The sequence below is a fragment of the Hyperolius riggenbachi genome, chromosome 7, assembly GCF_040937935.1.
Source record: "Hyperolius riggenbachi isolate aHypRig1 chromosome 7, aHypRig1.pri, whole genome shotgun sequence".
In the NCBI taxonomy this organism is placed as follows: domain Eukaryota; kingdom Metazoa; phylum Chordata; class Amphibia; order Anura; family Hyperoliidae; genus Hyperolius; species Hyperolius riggenbachi.
In genome coordinates, this window is record NC_090652.1 from 265,852,013 (window position 1) to 265,879,719 (window position 27,707).

Here is a 27,707-nt window from a genome sequence, read left to right on the forward strand (position 1 = left end):
CACTGCTGTACACACACAACAGCGCGAGAGCTCTTCCGAAGGACAGCTCCTATCTGCCTGGCTTATTAGACTGTACTGCGAGCTGCTAACGACCTTTCAACTAGCAGAAAAACTGCCTCCTCCTGTGATCTTAGCCAGGCAGATGGGAGCTGTCCATTGGTAAAGATCTCTCACATTCACACTGTCCTGAATGTGTAAACAGCAGTGCGATTTTTTTAACCCTTCACTATCCCTCCTACTAACATTTTTTCCAGTATAAATATTTTTTAGAAATTTTGCGATAGTGGTCCTATAAAGTTTTAACACCCATATATTTTGGGCTTCTCCACCACACCCTTCTATCAGTCAAACCTCCTTTGGCGTTCATAGCTTTACAGTTTTCTGGCAAGTGTATTGATCTACAGGAGAGCGACCCTCCAGTATGCGGCAGGACCTGGAGCACCGAGCGGGAATGGTCAATTCCCTGCAGGCCTATACGGTGGTTGCAGGAAGTGCAACCCACCTTTGTGAGTATACACTCATACTTCAGTCCCCTTATACCCAATAGATATTGCACCATTGGGCTCCAGGTCTCTCCCTAAAGCACTGAACCCCTTCTCCAATGCCTCAGAGTAGCTGAAGACCTGATACACAGAGGTTTCTGAAATCCCATACATCCATTCGCCCAATTGCATGGTGCTACAGGAGCTGCTGAGATTCCCAGTTGCCACGCAGGGTGCTTGCATAATAGTGTATGAAGAAAAGCAATTATGGATGAGGCATTTCCTGGTCTAGTTTATCATTACTCTTTTCAACGCCTCTATATATAGCCCAGTGTTTCCTCACTTGTGTCTTTATTCTACAGAGATAAGACTGCTCCAGGAAATCCTGCAGCACACTTCAACATTAATTTTTAACTAGGTCCAATACTCTAGACCTGCAAATGATTGTAAGGACAATATTAAATCAAGTATCTCAAAAAAATCAATAGACAATTGTGCACAATTCTGGAATGATAGGGCTATTAAAGACTGCAATGAACAAGTGCTATAAAGGCCTATCTGGCTTTCTGATCCAAGTACGTACTTAACGATGCCAGCTATTTTATTATAAAGGGAACCAGTCATGTCCTCCCACTGTACTAACAGGAAGACTCAGACTATAAAGTGGATGCTGCCAGTTCGAGCAAAGAAATGCAAGATCTGAGAACTATTTTCAAAGTTGTAGTTGCACGATTCAAAAGCTTACCATGCAAACCAAGCTGTTAGCCCTTCGTGTGAACTGATCATAGACTGTTCTCAATGGCAGTTAAGGCCAGTTCAGACGGGTGACTGCCAGTGTTACTTTTGGGATGTACTGCTCCCGCATTGAGATAAATGGCAACATGCATCATAATGCGTTTACAGTTCATTGTCGGCGGTCGATCAAGTTTTCCGAGACAGTGTGTGTAACATCTTTCGGCAGCTGCATTTGTGGTTCTGTGTCCCCGTAGCGACTCCAAACGTAACGCAACAGTACTACACATAGGTTAAATGAGTAAAAATGGGTAAAAGTGTTATTCATCTTCAGACTTACGGGTTTTCCATCTCGCACAAAGGATACCAGAGCTCAAAAAGTTTGGAGACATGGTGCATATAAAGCAGGCATATACTACCACTTGTCCTTCTGCCCACTTCTCCCCGTTTTCTCTGCCCCCCATCTCACCTAGAAGCACCCCAGGATCCTCTTCCAGTCAGCAGGGTTGGGACTTACTGCGCAGGCACGGGCTGTGCGTGTCCTACAGCGCACTCATGGCCGGGAGCTCAATGTGAAAGTTGTCATGACGCATGCACAGTGCCGCTCCCGGTTTCTCCAAACTTTGAGCTCTGGTATCCTTTAACTATGGCTTATCTCTAAGATTTTTAAAGGCCGACAATTTCTAGGTAGTTCTCATCTCTCCCCATACAGATAGATGTGCACACCCAACCCTCCAAAAAAGGAGATCAGTGTGGCGTGGAAGCAGAGGTACAACTCACCTGTCCGTCAGCACAGCGGGATCTTCAGCAAGTCTTCTCCACATCACAGTCACATCCTGCCCTCTCCGACTCCTCCAGCAGCACATTAATGAGAGGCACCACTAGAGAGCATCAGAGGGGAGACGCTGAACTGTGCAACATGAAGACTTGCTGAAGTTCCCGTCAATGTTGACAGGTCAGTTGTACCCTCGCACATATGGGCGGAGGAGCACTTGAAGAAGTCCTACCCGACGCTGCCTCACCACCACACACCGTGTACCCGGCTAGACATACAGAATTTTTAAATGAGTGATGCCTGGGGGAGGGGGAAGGTTATGGACTGAGGCAATTGCCTCACTTGCCTTAATTCCAAGGCCGACCCTGGATACAGGAAACAAAGAAAAGATGGTTTTAAAAACTTCCACAGATTACAAGCAAGTGAACATTATAAATAAATGGTTTCTGACAAACTGGGGATTCTAGTTTTGTGCATTATGAAGGTCTAACACAGAAGGGTAAAGGTCTGTCTCCAACCCATGTGATCATACACCATGCAGTGCAATTGAGCAGAAGCTGCCTTACAACTATTTGAGGAGGAGGAGATGCCACACCCACAATCAACACATTTTAAACATTTCTCTGAGGCCATAATTTCTGACAACTTAGTACAAAAATGTGAAGTGTGTTCAGACTCCACAGCCATGGTTGGCTGTGGAATCCAGCAATCCACCAGAAGAGATTCACTCACTGAAAACAAGAGCAACCTAACACCATAATCTGACTTCAATTTGTGGACATATCTTAAACATCCTCGTAAACCTCCTCCAGACATGTGGCCAACATGTCCTAACCTGTCCCAATACTGGCATTTCACAAAATAGTTATCTGCTCCTTGCAAGCAGGAAGGTTTTCCCTCTCTCCGAAGGAGACAATCAACAGGCCAAAAAAAAAAAAAACAACAACAACAAACACAAAAAACAAAAAAAACCACCTTTTATCTATAATATATTCCGCCTCTTCCCTTTGTTTCCCTGCCTAGCTGAAACATGAGCCTCTGCTCACTTGTGTTTAAAAGTGAGGCTGAGGTGACTCAGTAATTGGGGAAGAAAAAAAAATTCTTCTTCTGTTCCACTATGGTCTGAGACATGCTTATGTGCTTTGAGTCCTACGGGAGAAAAGCGCTTTACAAATGTTTGTTGTTGTAGAGCAAGTATTTACTTACATATGTGTTTCTTTCCCTGACATCGTATGGGTAATCCTTCTGCTTTAGCGTATAGTAAACTAAACGTCCAGGTCCTGGCCAAGCACCATTATAAGTATATAAAAGTAACACCTTGTATAGCAAACCTAGATATAAAAGGACTTTGGTACTAGTGAACCCGTTTTGCAGCCTCTATAGTTTTCGTTATCCAGCTATAGTAGAAAATGGAGGAAAGCATGGGTCATACATCAGTCGGAGACGTAGGAGCTGTGGGTTGAGGAGTGGCATGGAGGTTGATATAGAGGGCCATTCTAGTAGTGGTCTGACAGACTTGTTGCATCCGAGACAAAAGTGTTTTGGTGGAGGCATCATACCAATCTTGAGAGCAGTGACTAGGAGAAACTTTTTGCTTGCCTGTTGATTGGAGGTTTTCCTCCGCCTACATCTCCAGCACACCAGTTCAGATATACCAGAAGGACTTGTTATGGACTAAGTTATTCACGATTAATAAAAACCACTTATGTTAGCACCTGAAACTATTTTTTATTCATTCATGCAGGTGCATTAGAGCATGATCTTTTATAGCAAGCTGATTATGTGCCTGCCCCAACGTGGGTATTCTCTGATAAGTGTTCACTAGGGAGAGAACAGGGCTCTGTATCCCAAAAATCGAAGCTCATTGGTGGAAAAATGGCATCGCAGTGCCCTTGCAATCTGAAAATTGGATTGAAAAGGGCTGTTTCTTTACAGATTTCTGATTCCAAACAAAAAACATATCTGTCAACATAACCATTGCAGATCTACACTAGTGGCAATAAATGATGAGGTTTTCAAAAACTTACGGGAATAGGTCCCATGGACACCAGCCTGCGTTAAACATCTCTGAAGTTCTTCGGCATCTACTTCACCATCCTATAGAATGACAGAAGTAATTAAGCATATTTGCAAATCTATGCAATCAGATGAAAAGCAAGCTTTGCAAGTAGCATAAATTCAGACAAGAAGAAGTGCATCATTGTTATGTGGGTGTGCTGCAAACTTGTGTACACAGAATTTTTCTTAACGCATGACGCATGAACGCATGAACACAAAAGGGCCACGCACAACACATCACAGGCCAGACACTGTAGCTTGCCCACATTCACAAAAATGCTGACCTTTACATTATTAATTCAGACTTACCTATAAAATGGAGAAAAATACACTCAGGCCTCGTTCACATCACTCAGCGCAGATGGCTGTGCAATCGAAACACAATGTGTCTGATCGCACACCATCTGCGCTACTATGCGCTGCAGATCCCATTACAATGAATGTGATCTGCGCTGCAATTCCTACAAATGCGTGCAGCACGTGATAGCGCAATCTGGGAACGGTAAAAGGGCTGTCTTTGCCCTTCTACCGTTCTTGCGTGTCGCACACTATATGCGCTGCCAAAATGTGCACGGCAGCGCGTATATAGTCTGAACAAGCCCTCATGAGGAGGAAGGCCTGATACCCTACAGCAGGGATGTCAAATACCCTACAGCAGGGATGTCAAACTAGTCTTGAAGGGCCTGGGCCCTCACATTATTGGCACAGCTCAAATTATAGGTGGGACTGAATTAGGATAGGTGTGGTTCATCAAACGTTTCTCCATTTCTTATTCCAGCCTTAAAGGACAATTGAAGTGAAAGGTATGGAGGCTGCCATATTTATATCCTCTTAAAAAATACCAGTTGCCTGGAAACCCTTCTGATCCATTTGGCTGCAGCAGTGTTTGAGTCACACCAGAAACAAGCATGTGGCTATGCTTCTTAGCTCTGACAATGTCAAACATCTGATCTGTATATGCTTGTTCAGGGTCTATGGCTAAAAGCATTAGAGGCAAGGGATCAGCAGGATAGCCAGGCAATTGGTATTGTGTAAATATGGCAGCCTCCATATCCCCATCGCTTCTGTTGTCCTTTAACAGAGGCATGAACATGGCTCACGAGGAGTGGAGTTGACACCTGTGACCTACAGGAATATCAGTGGTGCTTCACACCCCAGTGGGGATCGTGCGGTACCAGCTGGAGATGGCCTTTAGTAGAGTAACTTGTGACACCAGCTCTGCACTTTAACCCATATTTTGTGAGCGTGGAACAATTGCCTGTCTTGCTTTCACCTTGTGCAGATGCACGTTTGGAAGGACATAAATGGCCTGAAATCACTAAGCTTTATCAAACACTATCTCATCGAATGTTTGATAATTTACCTCATGAGTAAAATTTAATTTTGAATTCGCTAAGGTGTTATAGATTTTTTGAACGTTTTATCGATAAAACGTTCAATAAATCTATAACACCTTAGTGAATTCAAAATTAGATTTTACCCGTTATCAAATTATCAAATGTTCGATAAAGCTTAGTGAATTGAGGCCAATGCCTGATACATCATAGGAGGTATTTGGCCAACTTTGAGTGATTGATATTACCGATTAACTTTCTGAACAAACATACAGATGGTAGACAAACTAACATACACGCAGGATGGCTCTACTGCCTGACCTTTTATTCGGTTTTTGGCTATACAGATCAGGTTTCTATTAGTAATGCATGGTGTGTTACATGAAGAACTGATTAATTTGGGGTTTTGGATTGGACATGATGGTAAATATTGTAGATTGCTACAAATCAAAAGCTTGCAAGCTTTTTACCTTAATGTTAACAATCTGAACATTCTATCAAAGTTTACTGAATTATATACATTGCTCTTTAAAAGTCTAGAGCACATGTGTCGAACTCCAGGCCTGGAGGGCCAGATCCATGCCAGTGTTTAGAGTGGACTGAGAAAGAAGAGGAATGTGTTCTACCTGATGGACCTCACCTTTCCTGATTCAGACCCATCGATTAATTTGAGCTGTGTCAAAAATGTGTGAGGACCTCGGCCCTCGTAGGACCGGTTTGACATACCTGGTCTAGAGTCTGTACTCTTGGCAGTGGAACACATTTTCTAAAAAGTTCACAACTGGCTGCAGGAGTTATTAGCTGCACAGAGTAGAAGCTGGCTGCTCATTTTACACACCTGGACCTACTGACATTTAAAACATGCACAACCCAATATCACAGTGTCCGTTAAGATGACTGAGGATTTGCAATGATTCCTTCTATTGAACTGAGCACCTGGATTCTCCTATGTTCACTAACAACTCCCCCCCCCCCCCCCCCCAACCCCAGCCTAGAGGTTTCTAAACAGCAATTCACAAATATGAGGTAACCACTAATGCTTTACACTAATCTGTTATTTTTCATTACAGCAAACAGTTTGTTGTTATTATTTATTGAATTTATAAAGCGCCAACATATTACGCAGCGCTGGACAATAAATATATACAATGATACAAGGATGACAGACATAAGGTTATACAACATAGAACAAAGTTAAACATGCAAATTGTTTAAAATACATGATCGTGTGATATGGGCTGGTTAGGTAGGCCCAGTAATACCAGTACAGGCTGTCATAGGACAGGAGCACACAATCCTGTAGATTACACTAGGGAGTGGAGGACCCTGCCAGAGGCTTACAATCTAAAGGGTGGGGTGGAAAGTGGAAACACTAGGTGGGGCTGTTAAATACTCATTAGAGCGTTACTGTGCGGTAGGAGGTGGGTAGGCCATCCTAAAGGAGGTAGGTTTTAAGGGCTTGCTTGAATGTGTTGAAAGAGGGAGCAAGTCTGATGGGTGGTGGAAGGGCATTCCAGAGGGTGGGGGCAGCCCTTGAGAAATCCTGCAGGCGGGCATGGGAGTGTGAAATGCAGGGCTGTGGAGTCGGTCCAAAAATCCACCGACTCCGACTCCACGACTCCGACTCCTCTAATTTGCATATTACAATTTTGTTGATTAAAAGTATGTAACATGAAATTCGTCTCATAACTGCCAACGCTTAGGAATTTTACAAGACAACTGAAGTGAGAAGGATATGTAGACTACTATATTTATTCCCTTTAGACTAAAACTAGTCCTTAGTAATAGTACTTGTAAAAGGTACAAACCGGAACAAAGAACATCTATCAGGCCCTAGGCAATGTAAGTGTGGGTACATGTAAGAATGATGTGCAGGTACTCTGCAGGGGAATGAGGAGATTGTAAACAGACAACACCTCTGTGTTCAATGTGCACAGCATTCTCAGTGGATTCCCTGCAGCTCTGTGAGGAGTGCATATGTAGAGTATAGTACTACTGTGTAACAAAGTAAACCTGAGACAGATGAAATTAAAGTTTTATACATACCTGGGGCTTCCTCCAGCCGTCTTCAGGATAATCAGTCCCTCGTTGTCCTCCTCCACCACCTGGATCTTCTGCTATGAGTCCAGGTACTTGAGCCAGTCTGGCGTAGTGCGCATGAACACACTCCACCGCTAGGCGCATACTACACCTGTGCAGCACTATTGCGCAGGTGCAGAATGTTCCTGGCTGTGGGAGTGGCATGCGGCCGGACTGCGCTGACTGGCTGAATTACCAGGACTCATAGCAGAAGATCCGGGTGGTGGAGGACAGTGAGGGACTGATTAGCCTGAAGGGGGCTGGAGGAAGCCCCAGGTATGTATAAAACTTTACTTTTCATCCGTCTCAGGTACCCTTTAATTTGTAGTCACCAAACCAAATTTTAATAACATATCAAATTGTTTGATTTCATCAGCAAAGGGAGTGCATACATTTGCATAAATCAGCATCAGTGCAGAATTATTTCCATCTCATTGACCATCTCTATTAGTGACACAGCTACACATCAGGCTTTATTCTTACAGCATAGATGTTATTTAGTATATATAAGAGATTCCTGTGTACGCATCATATATACAGTCACAATCAGATATGTATATCTGACCTTAAAAATACGGGGACTGCTTTATTGAAGCAGCACAAGTAACTAATTTTGATTGGTTTATTTCATTTTTGTGGACTAAGCACAGCTATTACTGTATATATACATTCTTTTTAATGACTATTATCTGAGAAATAGAACATTTTATCATATTTTCTATTTTAATTACAGTTACAAATTCATTAGGAGTCGGTGCATTTTTTCCCGACTCCGACTCCAGGCACCCAAAATTGCCCGACTCCACGACTTCGACTCCAACTCCACAGCCCTGGTGAAATGCGTGGGGTGGTGAGGCGAAGGTCGTTGGAGGATCGGAGGGGGCGACCTGGTGTATACCTGTGAACAAGCTCCGAGATGTAGGTAGGGCAGGTTTTGTGCACAGATTTATACGCCAGGCATAGAATCTTGAAAGTTGTTACTTTCACATTCCATGAAACCTTTCCAGAGGTTAAAAGGTAATTTGCACTGTTATAAAATTGCTACATGTATAGCTGGGAGCTGCACAAGTCTTTTGTAATTAAAGGGGACCTGAACACACAACTCTCCCTGCTCTAAAAGAGAAGCAACAGCATAACAACCTTTAAAGAAAACCATTTCCTTGGTACAGCTGATAAAAATACTGTAATAAATCTGCACTGTTTCTACTTCCTGCTTTCACTGAAGCAGACAGATAACATCCTGTGCTTTCAAATGAGCTTATCCGTCTCATCTGATGTGGCAGTCAGGTGACAGGAGAGATCAAATTACAACAACTTGTGATTAGACACAAATGAGGGGGCATTAAACAGGCGAAACTCTCCTAATACATGTAGGGTGCTTTTCTCTGTTTTCCTTCTATCCTCTCTAAAGTGGATCTGAACTCTTGCACTGGACAGAAGGAACACTGAGAAATGCGCCCTGTATGTATATAGGCCTGGTGCACACCAAAAACCGCTAGCAGATCCGCAAAATGCTAGCAGATTTTGAAACACTTTTTGTTATTTTTCTATGGCGTTTTGCGGATTGCTGCAGCGGATTTCAGTATAGTAGATTTCATATATTGTTACAGTAAAGCTGTTACTGAACAGCTTCTGTAACAAAAACACCGGCAAAACCGCTCTGAACAGGCGTTTTTCAGAGCGGTTTGCGTTTTTCCCTAGAAACGCACCCGCATTCCATAAAATGCCTCACCCCGGCATTTTTCGTTTCTGCAAAACGCCTCCTGCTCTGGTGTGCACCACCCCATTGAGATACATTGACCAAGCGGATCCGCAGCCGCAAGCGGCTGCAGAAACGCTGAAAAAGCCGCTCGGTGTGCACCAGCCCTTAGAGAGAGAGTTTAGCCTGCCTAATTCTACCTCTTCTGTGACTAATCACAACTGTAATTTGATCTCTTCAGCTGTGTCAGCTCAGGAATGTCCTCTGCCTTTCCATTAAAACAGGAAGTAGACTGCAGATTAATTGCAGGATTTCTATAACCAAAAAAGGTTTGTTTTTTTAAAGGTCAATATGCTGTTGCTTATCTTTTACAGCAGAGAGGAAGCTCTGATTTCACATCCACTTTAAAGTATGCGTTTTGTCCAAAGAAAAAAAACCCCCAAAAAACAAAGATACTCTATGGAGAGGGCGGGCTCTGGATTCTATAGAGTCCTGTGTGTCCTCATTCCAGCACCAGGCCCCATTCAAATTGACCTCCTCTGTGAGCCCCCAGAAAGTACTCCTATCAGAGTGCTTCCCTAGACTGGCAGCACCGTACCGCGCTTCTAGAGTCAATCATATACCGATCCCACAGCCCAGTGTTCTCCCCAGACTAGAGATGACACGAACCTTCGATTTTAGGTTCGCGAACTTTTGCCAAATGTTCGATTCGCGCAAACTTTCAGAAACCGCAATCGACTTCAATGGGGAGGCGAACTGTGAAAACTAGTAAGATTTATGCTGGCCACAAAAGTGATGGGGCATGGATGAGTGGGATAGACGCCAAAAGTCCCGGGGAAAAATGTAGGGCAGAAATCCCATTGAATGCTAAATTGCAGGCCTAAAGTGCTTTAAAACATCTTGCATGTGTATACATCAATCAGGGAGTGTAATTAGAGTACTGCTTCACACTGACACCAAACTCACTGTGTAGCGCACCGCAAACAGCTGTTTGTGTAGTAACGGCCGTGCTGGACTGGTGCGCACCATGGCGAGATTGCTCTTCCTCAGTGATGTCAGGTAATGTCTGACTGCCTTATCAACTTTCAATGGTTCTTTCTCTAACCATTGTTAAAGCTTACATCTATTTTTGTAAATACTTGTTCTGCTTGCTGTTCAGTACCTGCAACGAGAATCTTTTATGGAGGGCACGTCTGCCATTGTGAGTGACCACTGGTAATGGCCGGGGAATCGTGGTTCGATTCTGGTCCGGAGTGGGAGCCTAAGAAACGGCTACCACCACCACACATCCAAGGAAGGCAGCAGGCATGGCATGCACACCCCAAGGTAGTGACCAAAATACAGGAGGACTTTCGAGGTCCTGCTGTAGATGGCACTGATAGACTGTACTACCTTTAACGAGAATCTGTTATGGAGGACAAGTCTGCCATCCATTCAACTGAAAGGTATGCACTGACTGCCAGGTATAATGCAATGTGCAGCCGACTGAGTGTTAAGTGGGGTGCCAGAATCAGAGAAGGCGGGGGAAGATATGTCACACTTCCGTGCGGAAGCTGAGGTATTCTGTGTTAAATAGTCAACTACGTCCTGACAATCTTGGGGGTTGATGGCACGCGCCTTCTGAACACTGTACTTTGGTCCAGGGCCGCACGAAATCATGATAACACGACCTCGAACAGACCTGCCTCTGGCTCTGCCCATTTTGCACATATTGGGGGGGGGGGGGGATGAAGTGAAAGGTATGCACTGACTTGACTAATACAATGTGCAGTGAACAGGTATGCAGTGACTGGTATCAATACAATGTGCAGCTGTCACACACACGTACCGTGAACAGGTACAGTGACTGGTGGTATTAAATATCACACTGCGTGTGCTCACGTAGGTAGGTGGGTGGGTGCACTGAAGGGAACAGGTAGTAGGTATATGCAGTGATGGGTATTACAATGTGCACCTGTCAGACAGGTACTGGACAGGCATAGTGACACTGCATGCGCTCACGTAGGTAGGTGCACAGTGAACAACAGGTAGGTATATGCAGTGATGGATAATGTGCACCTGTCACACACACAGGTGGTCACTGAATGTGCTAGGCCTGGCAGTGGCACACAGTAGGAATTACCAAGGCTGTCTATGCAACACAAGTGTCAGTGGGACACACACACACACACACAAAAAAAAAAAATCACAACAAGATTAGCTCTCAAAAGAGCTGTTGAGGGGTGCTTTTTTAGCAATAAGAATCAGCAAGGAGCAAGCTAAGAAGCCTACAAGAGCCTAACTAATCTTTCCCTATGAGAGTCTGCAGCAGCTTTCCCTTCTCTAATTACTGCAGGCACACGAGTGAGTAAAATGCCTGACGCTGCCTGCCGGGTGAGGGGGGGGGGGCCTCCAGGAGGGAGTGTATCCTGATTGGCTACAATGTGCCTGCTGACTGTGATGTAGAGGGTCAAAGTTGACCCTCATGATGCACTATGGGGGAGAACCGAGCTTCCGGAAAAGTTTGCGGTTCTCCGCAATCGCGAACCCCGGAAGTTCGCCGGCGAACAATTCGGGCCATCTCTAGTGCCAACCCCGCATTTTCATCTTGCCCCACCCAGCTACTTTTTCATGCCACCCAGCTGGGAAAAAAAAAAAAAAAAACATAGTTCCTTTTTACACACCTGACCAAGTCATCTATAGATTCCTACCTGTCCAGCCACAGCTGTGAAGTAGCTCCACATTGGATCTCCTGCAGCGTACTGCTGTCCATAGAAGCCACCAGCTGCCATAGCCTGTCCCCCCATCATTGGCATCGAGGGATTCATTTGTCCATACTGAAATAGAAGGAACAGATTTTCCTGTTAACATTCCACAATTTACAGCTAAAGCAGCGCAACCTTTGCACCCAATGCTAAGTGACAATGACCAACTCACTCCTTCAGTTTAATAAGTTCATAGCAGTTTTATGGATCCCTTGTGATTTCTGATCTGCATCTTGTATACACCTTGGTAAGCGCACAGTCTTTGCAGGGACAAGGACGGTGTTTTAAGTCAAGGCAGATTGCAAAGGAAGGAAAACTAAAATCATTTTAAACGCAACTACAGTAAGTGATGATTTGGGAGAATGTTTTGTTTTATACAGTATTTCCTTACAGAGAACACTAGCTGGCAGTCTTGCTGATCCTTTGCCTCTAATATTTCAAGCGATAGACCCTGAACAAGCTTACAGATCAGAGGTTTCTGGCAAAATGCTCCTCCAGTGTTCTTCCCAGCCGGGTGCTCCATCTGGCTAGCTTTGGTGAGCACCCGGCTGCCATTGGCTCACCACCTCCAATGCTGTAAGCAAAGTTGTGCACAGAAGCACCAGCCCTGCATTCTCTCATCTCACCCCACCCGGCTACTTTTTCATGCCACCTAGGTTGGAAAGAAATTCTTGGGAGAACACTGCTCCTCCATATACCTCTTGCTTCAGGTCCCCTTTAAAAGCGAGGCTTCCATATTTATTTCCTTTAATACAAGTTGCCTGGCTATTCTGCTGTTTTCTTTGGCTGCAATAGTGTCCGAATCACACCTGAAAGAAGCATGCAGCTAATCCAGTCAGACTTCAGTCAGAACACTTGATCTGCATGCATGTTCAGGGTCTATGGCTAACAATATTGAACACCGGATCAGCAGGCCAGCCAGGTAATATGCATCGCTTAAAAGGAAATATGGCAACCTCAATTTCCCTCTCGCTTTAGGTTCCCTTTAAGTAGAAACGTCATATATAGAAGTACATAATGTGTAGGATAGAGTGGAAATGACATTTGAATTTGGCCACAGCACAACGCTGGTCCTCCGATTGGATCATTAGGGGAAGCGCAAAAAGACCTGGATGTGCAAATTTCAGCATACGTGAATACTTTGAATGGATTCATTGTTCTCAGATGTGATCTGCAGGACTGATTGGTCTACATAGATCGCTGTCTAAAGCTGGCCATACACTGGCCCGATTTGCCGCCGTTTCGACAGCAGATTCGATCACTGGGATCGAATCTGCTGCCAATCGTTCGCGCTACACGCCGAATTTCGATCCATTTCGTCCGATCTCGTCGATCGCTCCGTGTGGAAAATCACCGCCGATCGCCCGCGGGTAGGGAGCGCGTCGCTAGCGGCGTTCGAGTGCCCGACGACCGACGCAATAGAGAGGCAATACGTTACCTGCTCCGCCGGCGCGACTGCCCCCGCTGCTTCTTCTCCGCTCTTGTCTCCAGCATGCTTCACTTCCTCCTGCCCGGCAGGAAGTTTAACCACTTAACGACCGCCTAACGCCCATAGGCGTCGGCGGGTCGTTAGTATAGCATGGAATTTCCATGCCAGTTCACAGAGACTGCCTCTGAACAGTGTGCGAGCCGCCGATCGCGGCTCGCACGCATAATGTAAACATGCGGGGAAGGAATCCCCGCTGTTTACATCACACAGCGCTGCTGCGCAGCAGCGCCATGACGTAGATCGGCGATCCCCGGCCTCTGATTGGCCGGGGATCACCGGCATCTGATAGGCAGAAGCCTATTGTATCAGGCGCAGGACGGATATCCGTCCTGCGCCGCACACAGGAGAAGGGAGAGGGAGGGAAAGCAGGGGAGCCCGGAAAGCGCTGCGGAGGGGGGCTTTGAGGAGCCCCCCCCGCAAATCAATAGTAGCCGGCAGAGATCAGACCCCCCCTGCAGGACATCCCCCTAGTGGGGAAAAAGGGGGGGGGGAAGCTGTAGAGCCCACGCAGCACCGATCATTCCAAAATCCCCTGGTCCTTAAAGAGAATCTGTACTCTGAAATTCTTACAATAAAAAGCATACCATTCTATTCATTATGTGCTCCTGGTCCCCTCTGTGCTGTTTCTGCCATTCTCTGCTGCAAACCTGGCTTGTAATTGCCAGTTTTAGGCAGTGTTTACAAACAAACTAACCAGCTTCTAATAGGCTCAGCTAAGCAGAGTGTGTTAGTCACACAGAGCCTGCAGGGGGTGTGTACAGCTTCTAGCTAATCACAAGCAGCCCTGCACATTCCAGTCTGACTGCCTCAGCCTGACTGTGCCGACTATAGAGAGAAGATTAGATCATATAACAGAGATAACACAGCTACTGTGCAATTAGGAAAAGCTGCAGTAAGCCAGACCACATTAGAAAAGGCATAGGAACTTATAGCATAGAAGAAATAAAGATAAACAATTTGTTACAGAGTCTCTTTAAAACAGTAGAGGGCGCTCTACTGTTTAAACTTCCTGCCGGGCAGGAAGAAGTAAAGCATGCCGGACCTGGAGACCAGAGCAGAGAAGACAGCGGAGACCTGGAGTCGCGCTGGCGGAGCAGGTAATGTATGCGGGCATGGGGAGCGGCGGCAGCAGCACCACCACAGATTGTGAACGGTTTCAGGCTGAAATCGGTTCACAATCTGTTTGCAGTAAAGGTAGCCATACGATCCCTCTCTGATCAGATTCGATCAGAGAGGGATCTATCTGTTGGTCGAATCTGATGGCAAATCGACCAGTGTATGGCTACCTTTACAGTTGGGGCACTGGTTCTTTAACAATTATGCTCAGTCTAGCGTGTGGCCAGAGCTCAAGAAATGTACACCTTTCCACGGAGTCCAAATTCTGGACACAGACGCACGCACAATACACATTAGATCAGACTATTAAAAACCATTGGGACATTTTCACCTCATGCGGTTTTATGCACACATTAGTGTACATAAAGAATATTTTCTTCTCTCTTTTTTTTAATGATGCATGTGTAGTGCCGGCCTGAACGCACATTTCTGGCACACAGCTTCAGTTTAGAATATCACAGTCTGCATATCTTCCTTAAAGAAACACTGAAGCGAAAAAATTATTTGTATGTGTAGAACAGCTAAGAAATAAAAACATTAGGAGCAGAGACATCCGTCTAATATTGTTTCCAGTACAGGAAGAGTTAAACTCCAGATATCTATGCAAAAAAGCCATTGAGCTCCATGACTTTCAAAGTCGCAGAGAGCTCGGTCTTCTAAAGCTGGTTATCTCAACTATCAGTCGTATTTTCTTTTTCTCTGCAGAGGACAGTTCAAAAGTCCACTGGGCTGCTCAGTAAAATTATTTAGAATGCTGAGTAATGTGTAAACTGCAAATATTAGAGAATGATGCAAGTTTATAAAAAAAAAAACACTATATAACTGAAATCAAAAATGAGAATATTTTCTTTGCTACTAATGTTCTAGTAATTATTCGTACTACACATACAATTCATTATATCAATTTTTTTTCGCTTCAGTGTCTCTTTAAACATGTTTGTACCACAAACATTAAACACACCAATCTTTATTTACAGCATAAATGCCATACGTATATAATCACTAATTGTCAAACTGCTTACTCTATTATAGCTCCTATTTATTTAAAACACTCCTGGCTCCGGGGGAGGGGCCCAGTGGACCAGTAATTCAACATTTTCAATCAATTACCAATCAATTTTTGACCGTTTATGATCAAAAACAGCGATTGTGCACAGCATTAAATCAGGAGAGAATCAGTAGTGGATAATGGGCATAGCGCTGTAGTACATCAGGTAGTATAATGCTAGCAGTGGCAGCACTATGAATCATTTAGTCACTACTACCTGGTTTATTTCCAAACATATAGTAAACCATCCCTGGCCAAACTGGGCAGTCATCAAACTGCTTATAGCCAGGTTCAACTGAATCAAAATGTCAGGTGACAGCACATAGTAGGTGAAATGGCAAGGTGCACAAGTTTCATTCAGGCTTGCTTTAACTGCTTCCTCTGTGTGGTGTTTAACTAATAGTCACTACAGGAAGAGCCGTGTCAGACCTGGTGCAACAAAAACTGAATACACGACGCTAGAGGCAGCTATTTCAGTGTCTATAGATCTATTTCTTAATGAGGCGTGATGTTTGGGCAACACCGAGTGTCTCAACAATGGTAAAACCAGATGCAGTCTGCCTGATAATCATCACTTCTGTCTTCACCATATTACTGCTGTCATTCCAATGAAAGGTATGTCAGCCTCCGCTAATATTTTTAGAAGGAAATGCGATCTGTACTTGCAAAATACCATACAATGAACGTTCTCAATGGGGAAATGGTACACTTCCTCAATGATATGTAAGGTTATTGGAACTGTATAGAAGAAGAGGGAACACATTTGAAGGAGCATAACTGAAGCAATCCTACCACCACCCAGTCACACTACTTCGGTTACCGCCCAATATTGATCCAGGGCTGTGGAGTCGGAGTCGAGGGAATTTTTGAGTACCCGGAGTCAGGAAAAAAATGCACCAACTCCTAATGAATTTAAACTGTAAGGCCCCGTTCACATCATGGACGGGCACGCACAACGCAATGCGTACGAACGCATGCCATCCGCGTTTGTGTGCGTTGCGTGGCTGATCCCATCACTGAAAAGTGAATGGGACAGCCACGCGTTTTTACAAAAAATGCGTGCAGCATGCGTTCCCGGACCGCACAGGTCCGGAACGCATGCAGTGTGAACATCAGACATTGCAATCTATGCAATGTCTGATGTCGTGCGTGTCGGCCACATGCACGCGTTTCCAAAACGCGGCAGGAAACGCATGCAGTATGAACGGGGCCTAATTAAAAAAGAATATATGTTCTATTTCTCAGATAATAGCCATCAATAATTTATACATACAGTCATAGCTGTGCTTAGTCCACAAAAATGAAATGAACCAATCAAAATTACTTGTGCTGCTTCAAAATCTCGTGGGCTGTTATTACAGCGCTCGCGAGCAGAGCAGGTGGCAGCGGCGAAAACTGCCGCAAAACGGCCGCTTTGACGCTAGATCCCAATTTTCGGTTTTAAAAATGAAAATTGTTCAGCAGTCTACCATTCAGCAGTGTTCAGCCCCGGTATCTGTCTCAGTCGAGTCCAGCCTGGGTGTTCTGCGCATGCGCGGACCTCCCACACCTGCACAGAAGACCCAGACTGGACACGACTGATACAGTTACTGGGGCTGAACGGCAGACTGCGGGAGGACAGCGAGGGACTCACATTTATGCAGCTGGAGGAAGCAGCTGGTAAGCATCGATTTTTGTAATTTCTTCAGCTCTGGTACACTTTAAAAAGGACCTCCATACAAAAAATTAAAATCCATCAGCACTGCTGTAATGAAAAAGTTATATTTACCTCCAGAGTCTTGTCCCACAAAGCCACCCGAAGACCCCGCATCACTAAACTTCTGCCACTTGGCCCCGCCTCCCCTCCGTGAAAATGCCAAGCTATTAACTACATTAAATTGCCAGGTGTTTTTTCTCGGAAGAGAGAAGGGAGGCGGGGCCCAAGAGGTGGAAGTGTAGTGATGCGGGGGCTTCGGGGAACAGGACTCGAGGTAAACATAACTTTTCATTACAGCAGCGCTGACGGATTTTTTATTTTTTGTATGGAGGTGCTCTTTAACATGCCGCCGGAAGGCACCGCTCAGGCCCCGCTGGGCCGATTTGCATAATTTTTGCTGCACGCAGCTAGCACTTTGCTAGCTGCGTGCAGTGCCCGATCGCCGCCGCTATCCGTCGCGCCGCAGCCCCCCCCCCCCGACCCCGTGCGCTGCCTGGCCAATCAGTGCCAGGCAGCTCTATGGGGTGGATAGGAATCCCCTTTGGCGTCACGACGTCGGTGACGTCATCCCGCCCCGTCGCCATGGCGACGGGGGAAGCCCTCCAGGAGATCCCGTTCTTGGAACGGGATCTCCTGATCGCCGGAGGCGATCGGAGGGGCTGGGGGGATGCCGCTGAGCAGCGGCTATCATGTAGCGAGACTTTGTCTCGCTACATGGAAAAAAAAAAAAAAAAAATTTAAAAAAAAAAAAAAGATTTGCTGCCCCCTGGCGATTTTTTAGCAAACCACCAGGAGGGTTAAGAAGCAGTTCCGCAGACACCTCATTAGTAACAACATAAGTAGTAGCTAATCTACTGACATAGGTGATATCCTGTGCAGGTTATGGGTTAATGTAACTGTGTGGTTTCCCTTTTCTTATGCGGTTACTGTACACACAGAAGACAAAGGGATTCCACAACAGGGAAGCTGCAAACATTTAATGCTGTTCGCTCAAAACTGGATTTGTAACTATGAGTACTCAGAGTACACACAAACGTTTTCTGCAAACGGTTATGCCGACAATCAACTAAAGGCCAACATAAAACAAAAACAGGATCCATGCCGGCCAGCTCTCTTGCTCAGTATGGGCCTTTTTCCACTGAATGCGTTTCAGTCCAACTCTCAAAGCATATGCGGTTTACCAGTCGCATGGATGCCACCAATATAAGGCCCATTTCAACTGCCAATTACAAAATCCTAGGAGGTACTTACCTCGGGAAGGGGGAAACCTCTGGATCCTAATGAAGCTTCCCCCCTCCTCCTCCATTCCGGCGATCCAGCACTGAAAGACCCCAAACACCAGGGAGATAAATATTAACCTAACACGATCCAGCACGACTTACACCTGCACAGTAGAGCAGACCTGATCAGCCTCAGCCGTTTCCTCCGCAGCCCATCAGAAAGCAGCTACTGCGTCTGTGCTGGAGCCCTGAAGGTAAATATTGCCACATGCTGCTGCAGCTTCCCCCTCCTGAAGTACCCTATAGGGCTGTGTTTTGTTACAGGTGTACTTTAACCTGGCTAGGGAAAGAACATTCATTATTTCTAGCACACCCAATTAAAGAAAAACAGGATTGAGTGCATTTGCGTCTGCAATTTGCAGTGGAAAAAAAATCCTAGCACTCCAATGTGCTCTGTGACCCAACCCAAGAACAGATACTCTGTTACATAGTTTTCTGCAGTTATGAGAAAGTGAAACTTCGCTTCAAAAGTTTATTTTTAAATATCAGTGCTACACAAGACATTTTGTAAAGTAGTTTCATTGAGAAGTTGCCCTTCTTAGAGGAGTTCATGTTCTGTAAACACCATAGATAACTGTCAGCTAAAATGTTGTCTCTGACGGTTTCTAGCAAAGGCCATACATCTGGACATAGCGGCCGATCAACCATCCCGATTTTATAATTATCTAGTTGTATGAAAACCAGTACCGCCAAGTGTATGCCCATTGACATTTTGACCTATATATTTATATTGAGCGGACGTGCTGGGAAGTTTTGAGCAGACATATTTGATCGTGTACGCAGTAGTAACGGTGTGTGTGATAAACGAAAATTTGGATTTTCTTGGTGGTCGTGATAGATAGGAAGCAATGATTGGTTAGTTGATGGTGTAGTGAACGATTTTTCGTCCGATCAGATTTTCTGATCGCTCAAACGATTTTTCGCTAGAAATTGGACCATTAGTGGCCAGCTTAAGGAGTCGGATGATTTTTGCACAAAATCCACAGCCCTGTATTAGTATTAGACTAAGGAGACGGAGTCTGAGCAATTTTGGGTACCCGGAGTCGGAGTTTCATAAACCAAGGAGTCAGAAGATTTTTGTACCGACTCCACAGCCCTGGCTAGCACGGCGGTTTTATTTATGGGGACAGCAGAGCGCAGGGGGGAGACTGGGGGGCACAGTACAGACAGAGGCTGGTGATGGTATGCAGAACCAGCCTCTGTGTCCTAATGGCATTCTTAAAACCCACCTCGTGTGCTCTTTAAAGGTAACTACTGTAGCATACTGTGGGCAGCTCTGTTGCCCCATGGTCAGCTTTGGTAATTTAGCCAGTTGTGCTCCACTTCACATGCGTGGCTCAGCCGCATTTGCACCCCCATTGCACACCCAGCAATGGGAGCTCGAGAGGCGTGCTCGGCCGGGCATGCAGGACAGAGCACAACTGGCCAATTTACTGGTGCTTACAGCAGGAAAACAGAAGCCTGGGAAGACTGTGAGGGAGCCCTCAGCCTGCATGGGTCTGGAGGAAGCCCCAGGTAAGTATAAATGGTGCAGTAGTTTACATCTTGGGTATACTTTAAAGTGGATCCAAGATCAAACGTGCAGTCATCACTAATGGCCTCCTCACATACAATACATTTAAAGTGAACCAGAGATGAAGCACCCTCATGTATTTTACCATATAAATATATAACTACTGCACCATTTATACTTACCTGGGGCTTCCTCCAGACCCATGCAGGCTGAGGGCTCTCTCCGTCTTCCCAGGCTGCTCAGTTTTCAGTGGGAACATTAGAGAAAACCCCTACCCTGCTCTGTTTCATTCTTCACTGCTCAGCCTGCTTCTAATCAGCCCTGATAAAATCCTGACTGAGCATTCAGTCTGGCTTTGCTCAGGAATCTTTATAGGTGGAGGGGGGGGCTTTCCCCACCTCTGTAGCTGCAGGCAGTCCAGCGCTGGCTCCCCCGAAGTGTCCCTGGATCCTCCCTCGACAAGCGCTGATTTACCTTTCCTGGCTCCAGCGGGGGCACTGTTGCGGCTCTTCGCACGGAGATAGGAGAAAATAGCCGATCTCCGTCGGGTCCGCTCTACTGCGCAGGAGACTTGCACCTGCGCAGTAGAGCAGCCTGACAGCGATCGGCTATCTCCGCGGCGGAAAACAGATACTGCGCCTGCACTGGAGGCCGGAAAGGTAATTTACATCCCCGCTGTTCAGGGAGCTTATCACCGCCGCTGTGGGAAGCCTCAATAGGATCCAGAGGCATCCCCCACCCGAGGAGAGTACCTCCCAGGGGAGGTTTTTTTTTCGTTCCAGATTTCCTTAACAGTCAATTTTTCCAACTGATGTTTTCCCCTACCTAGCCAATCACCCTCTAATGTAACTAGCCTCTCCCCCTCATGCATCTATTGCCACAGCACTACTGGTTCCCAGATCACAAGTGCTCCTGTGAGCACCTCCCCTAGAATCCCAACTGCACACGTGATTTCTGTAGGTTGCATCTTTAAGATGGTGGTGGGCTTAATTTGAACCCACTTAATAGAAATTTTTAAAAGGTGGGTGCGTTTTAGCTAGGTAGTACTGTTCTTTGTGTTTATAATGCTACTGGTGTAATAGTTATTTTTCATTTTAGGTCGGATGCACTTTAAAGGTAACTGTGTGCAATTTTTTTTAAACTTTTAAAAACAAATATCCCCCTAAGTAAGGTTTGAATGTGTGAGCTTTTAGGGATGCAGCAGGCAGTCTTTATGGTTGCTTCTATTTCTATGTCCCTATGCCACAGAACCGTAGGTTGTAGCTCCTGCGGTGATGCTCTACGTTCCTGGCTGTCGCAATGCATGCCGGAAGAGGATTAGACCATTGGCAGGAGATATAACCACATCAATGCACTACATCACCCAGCATGTATTGCGGCAGCCAGGAACGTTGGACATCACTGCAGGAACATCAACCTGCAGCACAGGGACACACAAGATGTTGGCTTAGATGTAGATGGCAGGGATAGGTAACTAAATTCACGCTGCCCTCCAAAAACCAACACAAGGTTTGGTTCCCACTTCCCATCTGGTACATTTTCAGATTGCTTTTTGAATAAAAACTTTTTTCCCAGTTGAACTGGTGTCTATCTTCTGGAGAGGTAATCTATTTTTTTTTTTTTATTTTTTTTTAACAATACTAAAATGGAACACATTTTAGGTGTCTCCATCCTACCCATTACCAGCCAGACTTCCTTTGGAGGTAATAGCTTTTCAGATTTTCTGGAAAGTCTATTGTACTACAGTAGAGCGACCGTCCAGTATCCAGCAAGACCTGGAGTTCCGAGCAGGGACAGTTAATTCCCTGCATGCATATGCAGTGCTTGCAGGAACTGTAACCCACGTTTGTGAGTATAGATCTATGTAAGTTTATCCTCCCTATACCTGACGATACTGCACCATTGGGCTCCCGGTCTCTCCGTACTTCTCACCTAGGTATTCTTGGCCCTTACAAGAATCAAAGTGAAAAACCCTAATGCCAACACAAGATGGTTTTAAAGTACACCTAAAATTAAAAGCTAAAAGGCTACACTCTTGTCCGTGACTATGATCATGCATAGCGTTTGCACTAATGCAGGCTGTGAATGCTCCGCAGAAACTGGCCACTCGTGCACTAGGCTAGACAAAGACAAGACAAATAACATCACGCTTTTCTCCTGGCGGACTCAAAGCGCCAGAGCTGCAGCCACTAGGACGCGCTCTATAGGCAGTAGCAGTGTTCGGGAGACTTGCCTAATGTCTCCTCCTGGGCTAGCGACATGTCTGCTCAGCCTAGTCCACAAAATGTTATCCGGGTGATTGTGCCCAATCCATGCCGGACGACATTAGTCTCAAGCTTGTACAAGGCACCACACATGCCCCCCAGCTGCTCTTCCCGCTCCATAGAACAGAACACAAGGTTTGTATAAGGCAAGGCCGCTTGCAATGATCACTATTACATGGGGTGACCATGAGGTTGTTGAGGATGGCTTATTTATCAATATTATTGCTGTGATAAAATCCTGGCTGATTCTTTTACAGAGGTTTATCAAGTGATTTTATGGAAGCCTACATCTTTATTAGTGGTTATGTAGTCAATAAAGATAAAGATAGCATGGCTTCCCTTTCTCTTATTACCAACCATTACTGCCTGTTTTACACACCAGGATATATAGTAGCTTTAAATTAAACAACAGGAAAAACTTGGACAAAGTGGCTGTTAAGATGCGTACACACTTGTGACTAATGTCGCCCATCGGGGATCATGACCCAATCCTTTTGGCGGGGGGCGATAGAGTGGCCCTTGTGTAAAATTACGTGGCAGGCTGGGTATGCGGTGGCACAAAGTAATCGGCCATTGCTCAGCCGAGTTGATGCACCTTGAAGCACTTGCACAGTGGCAGTCACGGGCTACTGTATACAAGCCTAATTATCGGCTGAGGCAGTCGTTATGGGACATCTCAGAAGACTAATCATGCGTATGTACAGGGTTGTAAAGTATATGGGGCACCTAGGTGTTGCAAAGTGCAGAAAACTATTTGTAGGGCTGCCAGGGATTGTAGAGTCTGAGCAATTTTCAGGTACCTGACAGAGTCGTGGTTTCATAAACTGAGGAGTCAGATGATTTTTGTACCGATTCCATAGCCCTGCTTAAAGGACAACTGAAGCGAGAAGTATATGGAGGCTGCCATATACATTTCCTTTTAAGCCCTGCTGATCTCTCTGGCTGCATTAGTGTCTGAATAATACCAGAAAAAAGCATGCAGCTAATCTAATCAGATCTAACAATGCCAGAATCAGCTGATCTGCTGCATGTTTGTTCCGGGTCTAAAGCTAAATTAGACAATTTCCAACCGCTCCGATCGATTTTGGATACTTAAACGCAAAATCGATCAGAAACAATTTGGACGTCTACACATGATGCAATTTCTTATCAGATCACAGGACGATCTGACGGAAAAATTGTACTGTGTGGATTCAGCTTAAAGCCCCATCTACACGAAGGGACATTGCAGCGATCCGGCGGCTCAATTAGCCGCCGGATCGCCTCTTCCGCGTCCCCGCTCGCCGCGCCGCATACGATTCCCCGCTCGTGCCGCTTATCTCCCGCACGATTCCCTGCCATTGTCCCCTCGCGGGGATCGAGCAGGGAATCGGCGGTGCGAAGATCCGTCCTGCCGGATCTTATCGAGCCGCATCAGCGGCTCGATTGATAAGGAGCATCGCGGCCGCATCTACGCGTGTAGATGCGGCTTAAGGCTAAAAGTATTTCGAGGCAGAGGATCAGCAGGATGCCAGGCAACTGGTACTGCTGAAAAGGAAATATGCCAGCCTCCATATCACTCTCGCTTCAGCTGTCCTTGATATAGAGAGCTTTGAAGCTACTACAAAAGGCGTGGTTGTACTTGCACATGCCCAGTGCAAACAGCGCTCGTTCACAGTATGAAGCGGGGCACTTGAGTACTCAGACAAGCTTTTGCCAGTCATGTACAGATACAGAAGCATTCTACACAGAAACGGTGGGCTCCAAGATAGACCATTCAGAAGCCTCTGCCCTATGCAGAGTAGGCCTGAATGATAAATCAAATTTAAACCGAACTCCTGACCACACTTTCGGAATCATCAAAGCACCTATTTCCGTTATGTCATTTCCGCATGGGAAAGTTTGAAGAAGCGGCATCAAACTTTCCCAAGTCCCAGCGAGAGCAGTGCTGGACATACCTTCCGAACGAGTCCAACGCTGTCCGTCCTCTACCGCCATCAGTCGGCTCTTGTGCCCGGCCTATACGTCCTGGTTCTTGTATGTCACATTTATAGAGAATATCTTGGGGTGCAATCCTTTATATTGTGAAGGATCAAAACAGTCCTTTTTCAGGGCAATCCACTTTGCCCACCAACACTTATTTGTAACTTTAAGGACTATATAAACTAATGCAATCTCAAAAAGACAGAAAAAAAAGTCTCTGAAAAAACTTTGACACATGTAGAAAAACATCAAAAACACACGGTTCTTCAATATCACAGTGATAGGTCTTGAAAGCACATTACATTGATTTGAATCAACAAGCGGTTGTAGCTTTGCGGGTATATAACTTCAAGGCTTGAAGTTATATACCCGCAAAGCTACAACCGCTTGTTGATTCAAATCAATGTAATGTGCTTTCAAGACCTATCACTGTGATATTGAAGAACCGTGTGTTTTTGATGTTTTTCTACATGTGTCAGTTTTTTCAGAGACTTTTTTTTCTGCCTTTTTGAGATTGCATTAGTTTATATAGTCCCTTTTAAAGTTACAAATAAGTCTTGTATGTCACATGACATACAGGTAGTATGCCGTGCATTAGAGTCTGCAAGAGGTGAAGATATGTCCAGCACCGCTGCAGCTTGGGGAACAGAGGGGGCACAGAGAGACCCCCAAATGGGGCAAAAATACACACAAAGGGGGCAAGAGAGAGACCCTGAGGGGGCACAAAGACAGAGAGGGAACGAAGCTGGATTTGAAGAAAATTGTGAATTGAATCAAAAATCGCGATTTCAGACAGTATTTGCTCAGTTCAATTTTTTCCTAAAATTATTCAGGCCTAATGCAGAGGCTTTCTGGGGGAAAGTTATAAGCTCACTTTAATCTACCATTCTAAGTAAAAGTGACTTAGGGAATAGGCCTTTAATCACAATTTTTACATTTGATGCAACTGTTCCAGAGAACTTCCTTTTGGAATCATCAATCGCATGACACAGATCTCTCAAAACCAGCCTCATCAGCCTGCCGACAGACTGTACACACAGGAAAACTGTCAGTAGATGTCATTTCTTAAATCAGGCGTGTGTACGTGCCTTTAGCACAGAATCTGCATCTGCTCCTCCCACCTGTGCAGCACAGGAAGCTGTGCTGAGAGAGAGAGAGAGACTCCCCAATTACCTCATTTAGGAGATTATTGGATAGGTGGAGGCATCTGGACAGCTTTTAAAGAGAACCCGAGGTGGGTTTAAAGATTATTATCTGCATACAGAGGCCGGATCTGCCTATACAGCCCAGCCTCTGTTGCTATCCCAACCCCCCCCCCCAAGGTCCCCCTGCACTCTGCAATCCCTCATAAATCACAGCCACGCTGCTGACCTGCTGACAAACAGCTTGTCAGGGCTGGCTTTGTTTATCTCTATAGTGTCAGTCTGCTGCTCTCCCCGCCTCCTGCAGAACTCCAGTCCCCGCCTGCATCCCTTCCCTCCCTGCTGATTGGAGGGAAGGGACGGGGGCAGGGACCGGAGCTGTGCAGGAGGCGGGGGAGCAGCTGAGACTGACACTACAGATGTAAACACAGCCTCACAGCACGGCTGTGATTTATGAGGGATTGCAGGGGGACCTTAGTGGGGTTTGGGATAGCAACAGAGGCTGGGCTGTATAGGCAGATCCAGCTTCTGTATGCAGATAACATTCTTTAAACACACCTCGGGTTCTCTTTAATGCTGGGCATACACTGTACGTTTTGTACCGTTTAATCGAGCCGCTGGCTCGATTCCGTCGCGTCCCCGCAGGCACCCGGATCTACACCGGCTCGTCCCCACGGGCAGCTTATCTTTCGCTCGTTTATTCTTTTGTCCTGCCCACCGGTATCGAGCGCGGAATCGATCCGGCGGGGTATCGGACACGCCGGAAATTATCCCCTAAAATGAACTAGCGCCAAAATGTGGACAAAGTGGGGTGTGTGTTAGGGGCACATAAGGTGAAGTTTTGGGGCATTTGGGTTCAGCTATTAGCAAGGAGGATTAAGCACAAAAGAAAGTTGGGGAGAGCAGGGTTAGGTAGCAGAAGAAAGTTGGAGGGAGGGGGTAAGGCACATGGCAAGGGGTTGGGGAGGTTATACACATGAAAAAAATTTGGGGGTAAGGGATGGTTTAGGCCTGAGGTGCCCCCACATTTTCAGCTTGTGAGCTACTTTAAAAATTATCAAGTCAAAATGATCAACCGATGGCTAATTTTAGAAGCACAATTGTATATAGAGAATGGAAAATGTAGTGCGGTTGGGATCTACCATGAAGGCCTTCGCGATCTACCAGTATATCGCAATCTACTGAATGGGCACCCCTGGTTTAGGCACAAGGAAAGGTTGGGGGGGGGGGGAGCATAGAAAGTGAGGGGGGGGGGGATATGTACAAAGAGAAAAGTTGAGGTGAGCCAATATAGCCAGGTGGTGGAAATGCTGAGGCCAGCCACATGGCAGGGCCTTAATGGACACGTCAGGGGGAAAGATTACATGATCAGTGTACCCCAGCTGAATCCAGACTCCATGGCACCCATGCTTCCAGCCCTGATATTCCCATCATGCCCTCCCCTGCCAGGCGGAGACATCCGGAACCCCCACCACTGATAAAGGATGACTAATCTGAGCATGGCTGGGGATGGGTACCGAGCGCCTCCCCCCCTCTGCATGGTATCTGGCGAGCATCCCCCCACTAGCTCCCCGATGTGAATAGCCGAGTCCCCCCTCCTCCCCCGTCCGCCATACTCACTCCTCCTCCATATCCGGGGTAGGCCATAATCCTGCAGCAAGCAGCTCTCTCCTCGGGAACACAGAGACTCGGCGGCGTACGTGCGAGCTCCGACCTCCGAAGCGTAACGGACCAAACCCCGCCAGCAGCGCGAGCACCCTGTCACCAGCAGCTCCTGATTGGTCGCCTGACTCCCTCGGGTGTGGCCGCGCCTTTCTCACCGCGTGGCCCCGCCTGTCTAAAATGACGTCATCGCGACTGTTGACGTTTCAGTGGCTGGAATCATAAAGAAAGAACCCAACGCGTCTCTTGTGCGCTGAACCGGTCACGTGACTTCCCAACTCCTACAGGTCTCGTGCGTCTAAAAATGTCCCTGAAAAAAAAATGCGATACGGTGCATTCCAAAGCTGTTAGGGGGGGATGACTGCGAGGAGGGCAGCCATGTTTCTGAGGTCGATTGGTTTTCAAGAGGAGTTGCTGGCTGCTGCATACATCTTTCTTTTATATGTTATAATTTTAATAAATGGTCAAAAAAAAATATATATATATATATATATCTTTCCATCTATCCATTCTGTTGTCGATCAAAAAAACGATTTGATTCATCGGATAAAAATCTGTGCCGCATAGGGTTGTCGCCTCATCCCTTTAAATCAGGGGTCTCAAACTCGCGGCCCGCGGGCCATTTGCGGCCC

General features: G+C 46.0%; 1 protein-coding gene across 1 annotated transcript in view; it reads right to left on the reverse strand.

Annotated features, from left to right (window-relative positions):
• GCA (grancalcin) overlaps positions 1 to 27,246 on the reverse strand; it is a 41,056-nt gene extending 13,810 nt beyond the window's left edge. Inside the window, exons 1-3 of the mRNA XM_068245641.1 lie at positions 27,034 to 27,246; positions 11,850 to 11,975; positions 4,017 to 4,086 (exon numbers count right to left, since the gene is read on the reverse strand). Coding sequence (XP_068101742.1) covers positions 4,017 to 4,086; positions 11,850 to 11,975; positions 27,034 to 27,060 — 223 coding nt within the window. The 5' untranslated portion in view covers positions 27,061 to 27,246. The remainder of the gene's footprint in view (positions 1 to 4,016; positions 4,087 to 11,849; positions 11,976 to 27,033) is intronic.
• Positions 27,247 to 27,707: the final 461 nt, after the last annotated feature.